The sequence below is a fragment of the Cinclus cinclus genome, chromosome 16 (genome assembly GCF_963662255.1).
Source record: "Cinclus cinclus chromosome 16, bCinCin1.1, whole genome shotgun sequence".
Classification (NCBI taxonomy): domain Eukaryota; kingdom Metazoa; phylum Chordata; class Aves; order Passeriformes; family Cinclidae; genus Cinclus; species Cinclus cinclus.
In genome coordinates, this window is record NC_085061.1 from 8,403,072 (window position 1) to 8,416,226 (window position 13,155).

At 42.7% G+C, this 13,155-nt stretch overlaps 1 protein-coding gene across 1 annotated transcript in view; it reads right to left on the minus strand.

Moving 5' to 3' along the window:
* XYLT1 (xylosyltransferase 1) overlaps positions 1–13,155 on the minus strand; it is a 172,531-nt gene that overhangs the window by 77,825 nt on the left and 81,551 nt on the right. Inside the window, exon 2 of the mRNA XM_062503383.1 lies at positions 9,345–9,870. Coding sequence (XP_062359367.1) covers positions 9,345–9,870 — 526 coding nt within the window. The remainder of the gene's footprint in view (positions 1–9,344; positions 9,871–13,155) is intronic.

The window sequence follows — 13,155 nt, forward strand, 5'->3', positions numbered from 1 at the left end:
CAGGGTTCTGTTTTAGAAGGCAACACGCAATTCAGGCCTTCAGAAGAAATCCTATTAATTCCACAATTTGAAAGCACCTACAATTGCTGTTCAAATCATTTTCCAGAAACCATAGAGTTCGAGTTATTAGACAATGATCCTCCTGCAGTGTAATTTTGCTTTTTGGCTTAAATCTTCCACCATTTTTGCAGTAACATCTGTGGATGAGGACAAACGGGTGAGCACTGAACACAAGAAAGGGTAGAGATCATTCAGCTTGCAGCAATCCCTGGAAGAAGGGACTGAAAAATTCTTTAGCCTCCCTGGGGGCTGGTGAGAAAGCTAGAGAGGCAAAATGAAGGAATTTTGCCATGGGCTTTTCAGTAGGGCCAGGACTTCAAACCAATATCTTGTTTTACAGTAAAACTGTAGAACTTCAGACTTTACTGTGCATTCAACTGAGCCTGTTGGTGACAGCAATAGGGACTGGGAGATGGGAGAGCTCCGTTCCTCCTTTACAAAGGTGCCAATCAGGAGTAACTTATTTGACACAACTAAGTGAATCAGTGAGGTACTGTGGATATTAAAATACTGTGAGCAGTAAATCAGGGCTATTCATTTCTAACATGTTCTCAAACTATCAAAGACAAGCATTTACTTTGAAGACTAAATATACAATGAGCAATTTCAAAATTTTTTTCAAGGTTGCTCAGCTACAGATTCTTGTCATTCAGTTTTTCTATGGAAGTCATGATTACCCATGGAGAAAAAAGATGGACGTTTTAAAACTATGTTCTGCATAAGAAATATTTGCAACAGAAACCAATTATGGTTTGGAATCTTAAAATGGCAATAAATGTCCTGTAAAATTGGCTTGCTGCCTATATTGCTGGCATTTTAATTCAGAGTTAGATCTCTTAAACAACTCTTCCTAATTTCCAGGGGAAGCCAGTACAAACCAGCGATCTCATAAAACTCAGTGACTCCAGAAATACATCAAAGAAATGTAGCCTTTCAAAAACCTTCATGAGACAGGCTGCATTCCCTTTTATTATATTTCTAATACTGTAAAAAGCTCTGTATATATTTAAGGCATTGTTTCAAGAAACCACAAAAGAGGAAAATTCTTCACCTCAGCTCAGGAGGAAGAAATTAAATGTCAGTACTTTCTCCCCCGAATTATTTTAAAAGTAATACACTCAGTGCCACCGACTTGAAACTAAACTGTGGCAGCCTTGAACTGCAGCTAGCATGGCATTTCTGGAACATAACACTTCCCCATTCTCAAAATAATAGTTCATCAGCTGCAGGTTCCTGTGAAAACTGAGTATTTGCTAGGTAAGGGTACTTGGAGAAGTGCAAGAAAGACATAGCTGAATCTATCTCCTTTGTCCTTGGTGGCATTTTAGGCTTAAAACAAAAAGCAACTCTAAAAGCTGTCTGCTTACAATTAGTATGTTACACTGACACCCTAACACAGTTTTGATATGGCTGGAATGTCAAATTAGGAAAGAATAACATTGAAGCTTAACTCAAGATCAGTCCAGTACTAATGTACATAGCTGCTTGCTTAGTATTGAATAAAATTAAGATAATTAGACATCATGTTTCCTCTTCAGGGTCTGTCTACTAAAATCATCATAATGGGCCCACTCCAGAGATCCAACAACCATTTTATATGAAAAACATTATGTATGAAAAAGAGTAGGACTCAAGTTTTCGTTGTACAGGGGGAGGTTGGCTGGGGGAAGGTGCTTTTGTTTTGGGTTGGGTTTCTTGGTCCTTCTGATTCTTCTCCCCAGCTCATACCTTCGTACCAACAATTTTCTTTAGCCATAGTTGTATTTGATTTTCCTCACCAATACTCTGTCCACACATTTCAGGATCACTGGGAAGCATTAACGACCACTTAAGTACTTTTCTACCATCTCTGTACATACACAGTAATCTTTATCAAAATATTCGCTGAGCTTCTGCTAGCCTCATGCTCCCTTCCCAGGAGGTTTGCAGCAAGGACATACTTAGCCATTATCCTCTCCCACGCTTGCCCATGCTCTCCCTTCAATGCTCCACAAAATGATAACATTTTCCAAAACAGCGACTTGGTGAGAACTAGGACTGCTGACCATAAATTTTCCATCCCTTCTGCCCCCCACTCCTTGTGTCATGTATTGCTCCCAGCATTTCCTTGAGATGCCATGTGCCACATGATCTCTGCAACTCTGCTCTCGGGGACCAATTCTGCAGCCTCCAGACCCACAGGTGATCTGACAGGACTGACATGGAAAAACATGACCAGACAGTAGCATTGAGAAAAAAAAAACAAGAGGAACATCAGGCTGATTTCATTCTCCCACCTCTAAACTTGCAGATGATCTAGACAGGAGCTATCTGTATTTAAATGAAAGGATTAATTTGCACAGACATCCAGCAGTTTCCCCCTCACTGAATTTCTTCTAAAACCAAAGCTGTCTATGCAAGACAGCGCTGACAGAGCCAGGCTGTGCTCATCACTACCTTATTTTTGGAGGAAGAATCCCTCAGCTCTGCAATGCCACAATTTCACACATCCCTGAGAAAGAGCAGTCCCCTGTTTTCTACAGGGCAGCTGTCCCCAGAGGTACAAGGAGATGGCAAAATAGTGTCATCCTACTTTGGGATGCCACAAGGACATTTCTAGCAATTCCAGTTCCCTCACAAGATGCACACAAGAAACTTGTGCAGTTTCTGATCCACTGGCCAGATCTAGTTTCTAAGGATAATTCATTCATTTGGCCCTCTCTCTGCCTAGGGAAAAAGTCAGCTGTGAGCAGGAGGAGGTGTTTTGTCAGCTCTTTCACCAGGGTTGCCTCACCAGTCCCTTCAAATGACCAGCCACCACCAGCAAGGCAGGGGCTGTCTGCACACCCAGACTGGTGACAGGGGTTCATGTGTCCTTTGGGTCCATGCACTGACATGCATTTCCATCACTTAAATGAGAGACTGCATTCCTCATCCATGCAACGAGGTAGGGCCCATCTTCAGCTAGAACAGCAAAGTGTCTTTTAATTCCTTACACATATGCAAACTTGTACATGTGGCCATAATAAAAGTTAATCTGAGAATCACTGGCAACATGTGCCCTTCCTGAGACCTCATTCTTCTCCTAATTTTTCTCCTCATTTTCTCCTGACAGTGCCACAGCTTCATTGATTTTATTAGAGTTGGTTCTGCTTCACGCACATAACGGGAGAGACACATCACTTATTTCATAAATTCATTTTGCCTAAAATGCAAGTACTGAATCTTGAAAGGGCTTTATAATGAAAGCAGTGCTGGAAACATGGTTTCCAGAACAGAACACAATCTCTGTGCACGGTATAATTACATCTTAGTGCTCTGCAAAATACCAGTGCATGGCTTAAATGCTATTAATTGTAAGCAGTTTTGTTCCACAGGATGTTGTTTGCTGATAACTACTCAATTAGGGTTATTTTGTAATTAGTCTACTCACAGTAAATTTACTGCAACCAGAGTCATCTGTGGTGCAACAAATTAAAATGCTGTCTGGGCTGCATGTGCAGTGGCTCTTACATGCTCCTTAAACTGTGTATAGCTCACCACAGTGATTCTGTCACACTAACAGATTAACACAGCAAAGCAGCAGCAGCCAATGTCATTTGGAATCCTGAAACCAGCAGAAAAAGACTAATCTGCAGTTCAATGATCTGTAGATCAAACCCAGTGAGTCCAAAAATGCACTGCCAAAACCTTAAAAGCTAAACAAACCACACATTTATATGTCACTGTGTGCATACACATGCATAATGAGCAGATGAAATCCTCTATTTGCTTCATTACAGCTCTCATTCTTTTAAAATTCTGTAGAGGATGCTCTCAATTCCATGCCTTGAAGAACAGCTCTGCTCCCCCCCACAAATATTTATGGCTTCTCCTCTCCCTTCCTGCAAATCACACCTCTTTCTGCTGAGTGCTTTGAAGTCATCAGATAAAAACATTATGGACATTCAGATTGCTATTACCTGTGTGTTGTTCACTAAGCAGAGCTCCAGAGCCCTTTCCTCTCAGTGTGAAAACCAAAAGGTTGTGTTTTCTAAAATAAAATGTAAAAATTTCTTCCCAGCAACCTCTTAGAAGCTAAAGGGACTTGCTTCAGTGTGCCAGAGCAGCATTATCAACAAGCAACCAGGGAGAAGGCAGTGTGATCTGCAAAAAACTCTTTCAGTTTAAATAAATTATTTATTCCGATAAATTATTCGGAATGAAGGAAGCTTGATTATTTTCCTACTTTATTGTAAGTTGGGTTTATCCTACAGGGATGAAGGTAGCAGAAAACATGTTTGATTTAAAAACTAAGAAAAGACAACAGAAACACCCAGGGAAAATAAATCAGGATCATTTGAGGCTCTCTGCTTTCCTAGGAAGTTTTCATTTGCTAGAACTACATCTTAGAAAACCCTTCTCAAAAAACTCTGCTATGTTCTTTGGTCTATCTAAGGCCATGGATCTGGGTCAAGAATAAAGCCAGTGGGGTAATTAAAGACAAGGATTAGGCCAGTGTCCCCTGGGGACATGGCAGCTGAGAGAAGCTGGCCCAGAGGATGCCCGGTGCAGATACCACCTGGGACTGTGCCTGTGGTGACTCCTGACCTGGTGGCACTGACCAAGCAGGAACTGTGCTCTGTGTCCACCCAGCAGCCCTGCAGGGCAAAGTGCAGAGCTGCAAACTGCCACGATCCACAGGGAAGTGAAAAACGGAGAACTCGGGGACTGAATCCAGCCCCTGGGTCAGCAGCTACGCCTTTTTTCAGCTCAGGAGGAGGACAGGAAGTAGAAATCAAGTTCAATATCATGATGAAATGCAAAGTTGTGTAATTGTAACTGCAGTGCTGCCCAGTGCTGTTGGGGAGGCTCAGGGTCACAGTGGACGTTCTAGGACTGTGCTCTTGTCCACAGAAATAATGGATTCTGCAGGGAGTAACGTGGCACAGATCAGGTCACTTATACTTTGTTCAAGGGGATTTTATCTAGGTACAGAGTGATGGGTATTTTAGAGACAAGAATTCACATTTAAACTTCTGCTTCTTCTCAGTACCTCTGCACAAGAGGAGGACCATGCATGATGATGGACAAAGAAAGGAGGCAGCTGGTCCACATCCACTGACAGCCTTGGTGAGCAGAGAGAGTCTGGCACACCAGGAGAATCAGTGTCTGTAGTCTGGCCTGCACAGGACTAGGCCAGACATGGCCCCAGGAAGGAAATATCTGCCACATTGTCTACAGGTTGCTTACCTCTGCACCATGTCTCCTTGAGAAGAAAGGAACTCCCCAAAGGATGCCTCCCTGTATCTTCTCTTCAACCTGCACAGGACTGGATTTGCTGTTTCCTCATCTAACCTTATGCTGAACCTAGTCTTCCCCTCTTACACTTGCTGAATGCATTTTCTGCAAAACACACTTCTATGAAAGCCAAACATCCCCTTCTGAGTGAAGGGAGGCTTGCAAGCTACCCATTGCCCTGCTCTCAGCCCTGACTGGGAAAGGCTGCACCGAAAGCCTTTGACACCAATCTCCTGTGCCACAGCATTTGTGCTGTGTCTTTAGGACCAGCTTGCAGGGAAACGCCAGCTCACCTGCTCTGCAGGTCAGGTGATGGGTGAAGGTGCCATGTCAGCAGCAGTGCCCTTAGAGGGACTGCAGCCCTCATGGAAATAATACCTGCACGTCAGATAAGGGACATCACGCTCTTGATTTTAACAATACTTTCTTTCATCACTGAAGAGCCTTATAATCAACTTCCTTCGCCTGTTGCCTTTGGAAACAATAAAACACTTTAAATAGAAACAGCTTGTATGATCCTGTTCTGTTGATAACCACTGAAGTGAATGTATCACTTAACATTTATGACAATCCAGCTGGATGGAGTCCTGTCCATGATTGATAGACACACTTAGCAGCGTCATGGTTTTGATCAGCTGAGACAAGATCCAAGGGGATTAAATGCTGGATGATATCTCAATGGAAACCACAGCACCGGGAACATGTTTATATGTTGGAATAATGGATGAATGTACTGCTCCAGTGCATAAATATTTATACTTCACAGTTTTGCTGAAAACAGACAGGAAACCTTAGTTCAAACCAAACTGACAGGAACACTCACATGCTGAACATACAGACTCAGACCCCAGATGTCTGACTGCTGCTGAAAAACACCAGCTTGTTTTTTTAATACACGAAGTGCCAAGGCCTCTACCCACATCTCCCCTTACCAGCAATCCTACCAAAGGGGTGTCTTACATACCCAAAAGCTGATGTCCAGTACTTCACAAACATCTCCTATAACCAAGCTCAACTCCTCTCAAGGACCAACAGAGTTGATGAAGTCACCTTTCATGAGGGATGGAGTCACACTGTGAGTGAAGAACAGCAGTATTTATGTTCTACAGTGTGAGGACAGGTATGGGACCACAACACACTGAAACTAAGACAACGTATCTTTAACAGGGTTATAAAATTCAAGGGATCTACAGAAATTATGTACATACAAGGCCTTCCAGCAGGCACTGGGCACTTCCAGTTTTGGGGTTCCCCTATGTCTGTCTTGACAGTTCTGTATTCAAACATTTGGGTAATGACTTCAAGGTCTGGATCTCCTCTGTAGGTTTGGTGACCCAATCTTCTTGTGCACTGCAGTTTCCTGCATTAGTAACTTGTGTCCCATTCCATATGCTGCTGCATTACCACTTCCCCACAGCAAAGCTCCCAAAGCTGTTCTAGAGCAACCTTGTATGCAACACAGGATGTCCAGACTTTCTGCCAAGGAAATCTGGCAGTTGAAGTGGCTAACTTCAGCTATCAGCATGAGCAGGAGGAAATAACCTTGAGGCAAAGAAAAATCAACATTTTCCACATGCATCCATCTGGCTAGGCTAACATGTCTCTCAATTATTCTTTTTAAACAAGTGTCACCACTTAAAATAAAAAACTAAATGAAACTCCAGCTCAGAAAACCTAAAAATTTTAGACACACTCTTTTTGCACTGAATTTTTTGATGTTGCATATATACATACCACATGAGTTTTTCCTAAATTAATTACATTCGGATATTTTCATAATTTTTCTAGTCACATCTGTAGCTCTCTCAGTTTTCCTGAGAATTTTACTGTGACATTACAATGGAAGTATTTGTACCAATGTGCTATGTATATATACACTGAAAGGCTTCAGGTATAAAATGTGACACTGTTCTTGGTTCTAAGGCCATGTTATTATCCTAACTGCAGGGCATAAGTGATAAATCCGGTATTCAGAAAAGAAGTAGGAAATATTTATTGAGAAACCTGTTTTTAAGGATGGTAGCTGTTTAAAACTTCTGGAAAGTCACCCTGCATCCCAGGGAGACAGATTACCAAGCAGGGCATGGAACCATAGGTGTGTGCAAAATTGCACAGTTGCAGTGTCTGCCCACACCAATGACAATACACCTTCCAGCTCTGGCCAGGATATCACTTGAATATTTGCATATGGGATACATTTACCTACACAAGATTTATAGCATTGATCCTATTGCTAAGACATCTTCTTGATCCCAAAAAGTATAGGACAGTGTCTGCAAGGTGCTGACCTCCCTCAGCTTTCTCACAGACCATAGCTGATGGCCCTGCCCTTAGGAAAGAAGGGGGAAGAAAGGGGAAGAAGGGGGAAGGAATAGCAAGGACATGCTCATCACAGAGGGTTCCACCAGTGGCACCTCAGCAGTGCCCAGTGGTACTCGCTGATGCTCACCCTGTTACTGATGTCTGCTTTTGTTCAGTTTTTAACTCTCTACTGTTCTCGTGTTCCCTCCAACTTGTGCTGTCTTTACTGTTCCTCTTCCCTTCTTCCCACTGAATACCATGTCTTCTGCCTGCTCCATTGATTTTTTGTCTCCAGTGTCTGCCCACCCAGCGTAACAATTTGGAGTATTACCATGATAAGAAAGAGAAGAAAAAACACCAAAAGAATCATGGTAAAAAAGCCAAAACAAAACAGTCATAGATGCACTGGGGTGGGGAAATGGGGGTGCTCAGACCATTCATCCTGGTACGATGCACCATCTAAATTAGAAGCCTAAGACTATTGTTACAGGAGAGATGTGCTTTTTTGGACACATTCTCTGGGGCAGCTCCTCTTTTTCACTGTCTGTACAGGGAATGTAACCTCCTAATCTCTGTAATAGCAATGCTATCCATCTCTCTACCACACTGAAGTCACCCCGCAGCAACCACTGCTTTGTGATGGTGCAGTAAACAAGCCATTAGAGGACATTCCCAATGAAAGGAACTAAAGAACCCCTGGTTCCCATGGATCCCCATGTTTATTCTACAGTCTCAAAGCAAGACCTATTCTCTAGTTTATAAATCCCCTCTGAACTTTCAGCTTGGACAAAGACATGACATATCCTTCTCTGCATGGGCTGGAAGTGTAAATTACAGGGTGGGGACACTGGACTGTTGTATGAACAAATGCTGCTGTGAATAATGCTGCTCCTGATCAGTACCCACTTTGATAAACTGATGAATGCCATTTTTTTTTTAAAGCACTTTACTCTATGGAGAGCTTATAGCCAAATGAACAGGGGCACATGAAGCACTTTTTGAAAAGTAGAGAAAGGTCAGCTCGGACATGCAAGCTGACAGCAAGCTGAGAGGTAACTCGTGATCTGAGGGCATGCAGAAACCAAAGCAACGAATCAAAGCTTGGCTTAGGCCAGCAGAGGTAACTGACTATCCAGCAGTGATTTTGAAAATAACTTTTGCTGATTCAAGAACATTAAAAATAGAAGTCAGCCACAAAATTGAATTTTCCCTGGGCTTTCGGAATTTTTTAATATACTTCTGATGACTACCTGGAGTTATCAAAATGCTTAGGACTCCACTGTGACAGAAAAATAGCCATACAACCATAACAGCAATGCCACTCATGTATTGGTTAGCATAAAGCTCCAAAATTCACTCCAAAATATGGCTGTTCTCTGATTACCAAAAAGCACACAACTCCTGCACAGCATAGCGAGATTTTGACTACACTTCTCTGTGTCTGTAGATTAAGAACTAAAAGAAACAGGAGTAGCAGCTGAATACCTACATCACATTTGTGCAATAAAAATCTGGTGGAAGTGAATTCTACAGGAATCCACCAGGGATCTTGTGACATCCATGTAATTCCCTGTTAACATCATCCCCAAAGTCTCCCTTGTTTTCACAGACTAAATCCATTACGCATTCCTGCAATAAAGCCACTTTTACCACCAGAAGGCCATTCCAGTTACACAGAATGCTTCCCCCAAGACAGTGTGTTACTTCTCCATCTCCCAACTTACCCTCGAGGGCACAGAAACGTGTCACCTGCTCCGGCATCAGCTTCCCGAGCTTGTGCTGGCAATAAACGTCCGCGATCTGCTGGCGGCACTGCTGGGACTTGGCGCGGGACATGGCTGAGATCGCCTCCTTGCCCGTCACCTCACACTTGGGTGGTTGGTCGTATTTCAGTTCAGGGGAGCTGTTCTCAATTTTTTGTAGAAGATGCTGTGTGGGAGACCTGTCAATCTCCTTCAGAATGTTGTTGTTGCTGCTGTTTTTTCCCAGGTGATCACTGAACTGCACCACCTCGTTGGAGTTCTTCCCCAGCAGCAAGTTCTCCTTCATCCTTTCCTCTTCCAGCTTCTTTCTTAAGTGCTCCTTTTGTTTGCTAAGGGGTTTTTTCACCAGCTCAGACTGGTGTTTTTGCCTCTGAGTCCTGGGAGCAAAGTTACTGTTATCAATAGTTTCAAAGTCCTTGGGGACAGAATTTTCATTATTGCTGTCTGTTCGCATTTTCTCTTTCGGTCGGTGGGAAAAATAGCCATCCTATAAATGGGGAGAAAAATTATACTCATCTTACTAAAACAGTCACATCTCATGCATTATAGGCATTTCTTACATGAAAACACAGATCAAGTGCAATTCAACATCCTGCAGAAAATCCCAGCGCTGGGTTTTGCAGCAGACAGAACCTGAGAGGCCTCTGGAGTGCCCAAGTCACCTGCACTGGCATCTCTTCTTCACTGGGCCAGAGTCCAAGCCCTATCTCAGATGGAGCAGGGAGGTTTTACACAGTTTTGTTAGCAGTGATTAACCAGACACTTCACCCTGACACCATTAAATATCCATGAGAAAACAGACACAGGTTTCAAGGGAGCAAAAGCAGGTTCTTCAATGCTTTCCTATAGTCCTCGTGATTAACAATCATGGTTTGGTACCCCAGAACAGCCTTGCACCACTTGACTACAGCCTGAGCTTTCTTGCAGTGAAGCAACTTTGGTACAAAACAAATCCCTCCCAATTTTGGTTTTGTTTTTTTTTTTTTTTTTTGTTTTTGAGTTCCTATACATTGGAATCCCGCCCTGGGAAGGTCAGAGTCAGGCTCAGGTGTCAGCTCTTAACCATCGTGTTCCTCCTCTCAATGCTGTTAGATAAATACACAGCCCATAACTTTGCAACATTCGAAATCTATCATATAAAGGAAAAGGAATAGACCACGTGAAATATTTGTCTGCAGCAGGAATGGGTGAGGTTGAGCTGCCTTCACTCCAGCTGTGGAAACTTTTCGGGGACACAATTTTTAGACCCATGGACATGGAAATATGTCTGTTAGCAAAAGTGAACAACAGCAGATTAAAATCAATGATGAATGGTTATTAAAACACTTGTAGACAGGAGTAAAAATATTGATAGACTTTTGAAGTCTGCCCTGTTTCCTTTCCACTTGTGGAACACCTAATCAAAAACTGGAGATTGGGAAAAGACAGCATCACTAATGATGACTGATGGGAGCATCTTTTAGAACCTACCAACCACATTTTGTATTCAAAACATTTTATCAGCATGAGCTAATTGTTTCTTATTCCCAGGAATTACCGAACTAAAATAAATAAAAAAAATACTTTCAGAGCCCAGCTCCCACCATTTGTCCTGTATCCTCAATGGATCTTCAAAGAAAAACACCAACTCTGTCTTCTTCAATAAACCTTTTCTAAGTCTTTAAGGCAATGCCACAACAGGATATTTCTACATATCTTGGCAACATTCTCTCACGGGCTGACTCTTGCTAAATTATTTTTGTCTTCAAATTAAAAAAAAAATAAATCCTAATCTGTAAAGCAAATGCATGTTGATAAAAGAGAAAGGAAGGGTGAGGAAATGTTAGCTATTGGTTCTTCACAGTAATTCTAATTACCCACAAAGGAGACACTGGTCTGCACCAGAGCAACAGGCACACACCTCTCATATCCTGGGGAATGCAGAGCCCTGCACACACTCTGCCCTCCTGCTCTTTGCAAACCTCTCTAAAGCATGAAAAAGTGCCAGAAGATGAGGTGTTGGCACATTCTTGTCTCAAACAACATCTGACACCACACTCATGTGATGTTTCAATCAGAATCCTTGCTCTCCAGTTTGCCCCCCTGCACCAGGAGTGCTGGACAAGCTGTGTAGCTCCCCTGGGACAGCCAGAGGCTACAACTCCAGCACTGCAGGAAGTGATCCCAACATGCTGGGACAGAGCACAGAGCTGTGATGAAACCTCAGGAGGACAAGGCAAATTAAACAGCACATTTATTGGTGTATGGTTCACCTCTTTAAACTATTTTCTTCCTTCAAGTGCTTTGCACCCTCTGGGAAATGCTTCTCCAAATCTACATGCTGGAATCTGAAAAAAAGATGAAATCTAAATGCTTCCAAAGCAGACACAAAACAAAGCTGGGCCACAACTCCTCCCTGCCTGCAGGGACAGTGAACACCACAAAAACTCCCACCGCACAGGACACCCAGTGTCTGCAGGGACATCTCTGAGAGGAGCAAAGACTAAAAATAAAAGCAGGTCTGTACAAGTGTAAAACCAAGAGATATAGATATACATAGAAGCATAAGGACACGTAACAAATACCCCAGTTAGAAAGTCAAATCCAGCCTCACACAATCTCACACCTGTTGGTGCAAGTGTTAAATGCCACAAAACCCGTAATCTCCACCCACCTTTGATCTGCATTTCCTTCTTGACTGCTTTCACCAAAGCCAAACGTGATTTTTACAGTACAATGATTTCAAGATAGGCTCCACATGTGAGAGCAGAATGTTCATATTTGCAGTGCAGAGGAAATGAAACTCAGCACTCCAAGCTTAGAACAGCAGCAGCTGCTGACAATAAGTTGTGTTCATTTGTGAAGTTCAGGGGTACAAGCAAAAAGCAGCACATCAGGTTTTTAGCTGGCTACAGGAAGATGGGTTTTACTTGCTTTGCAATACTTTATTTTCACAGTGCTGGATTAATTGCAGATTTTATTTGTCATAGATGGCTGAGACATTCAAGAAGGGGCAGAGTCATCTCACAGAAAGATGATCTTGAAACCAGGCAGTCCCAGTTCTGACAGTATCATGGGACATACATCAGTAGGTTCACTGTCTGAATCATCATTTTTTTCAACTTTTATCAAGCTATTTGTAGCAGCATCTCCTTATCTCTGTGCTTGCAAATCACTGAAAAAATGGAAGGCCATACGAGGACGAAACGAGAAGCATAAGCCTATTAATACAGCCTGCATATGTCTACAGCCAAAGATGAAAACTACTTTCAAACCAACACCTAACACTGCTACTGAAAGCAATGTTTCAGTCTTTGCAACAGAGCAATTCTCTCTAGGCATAGACCAGAAGAGGCTCTATCCAAATCGACTCATTCGAGAGGCTATCTTATTAAATGACTCAGTATTGCAGGTGTCACACACAACACGTGCCACCCAAGATCACATATTTCACTTGTGCCTTTCCTACAGTCTTAACCTCTGTCAGTTTAAAGCCATCCCCTCTCGTTCAGTCACTCCATGCCCTTGCAAGTCCCTCTCCAGCTCTCCTGTAGCTGCTTCAGGTACTGGAAGATGCTATAAAGAAACCTCTGGAGACTGGAACATCATATTTCCAAGATGATGTGGATGTCTATCACAGAACACAAGACTAAGAGAAGGATTGCCACAAGCAGAAATGTTCTGTCCTAACTTGATCTGGTTCTCAGAAGATACAAGGAGAGGTTAACTGCTGAGTACTCAATGGCAAGAGCCTTGGCATGAAGAGTTTTAATGACTGTGGGGCCTCTTCTAA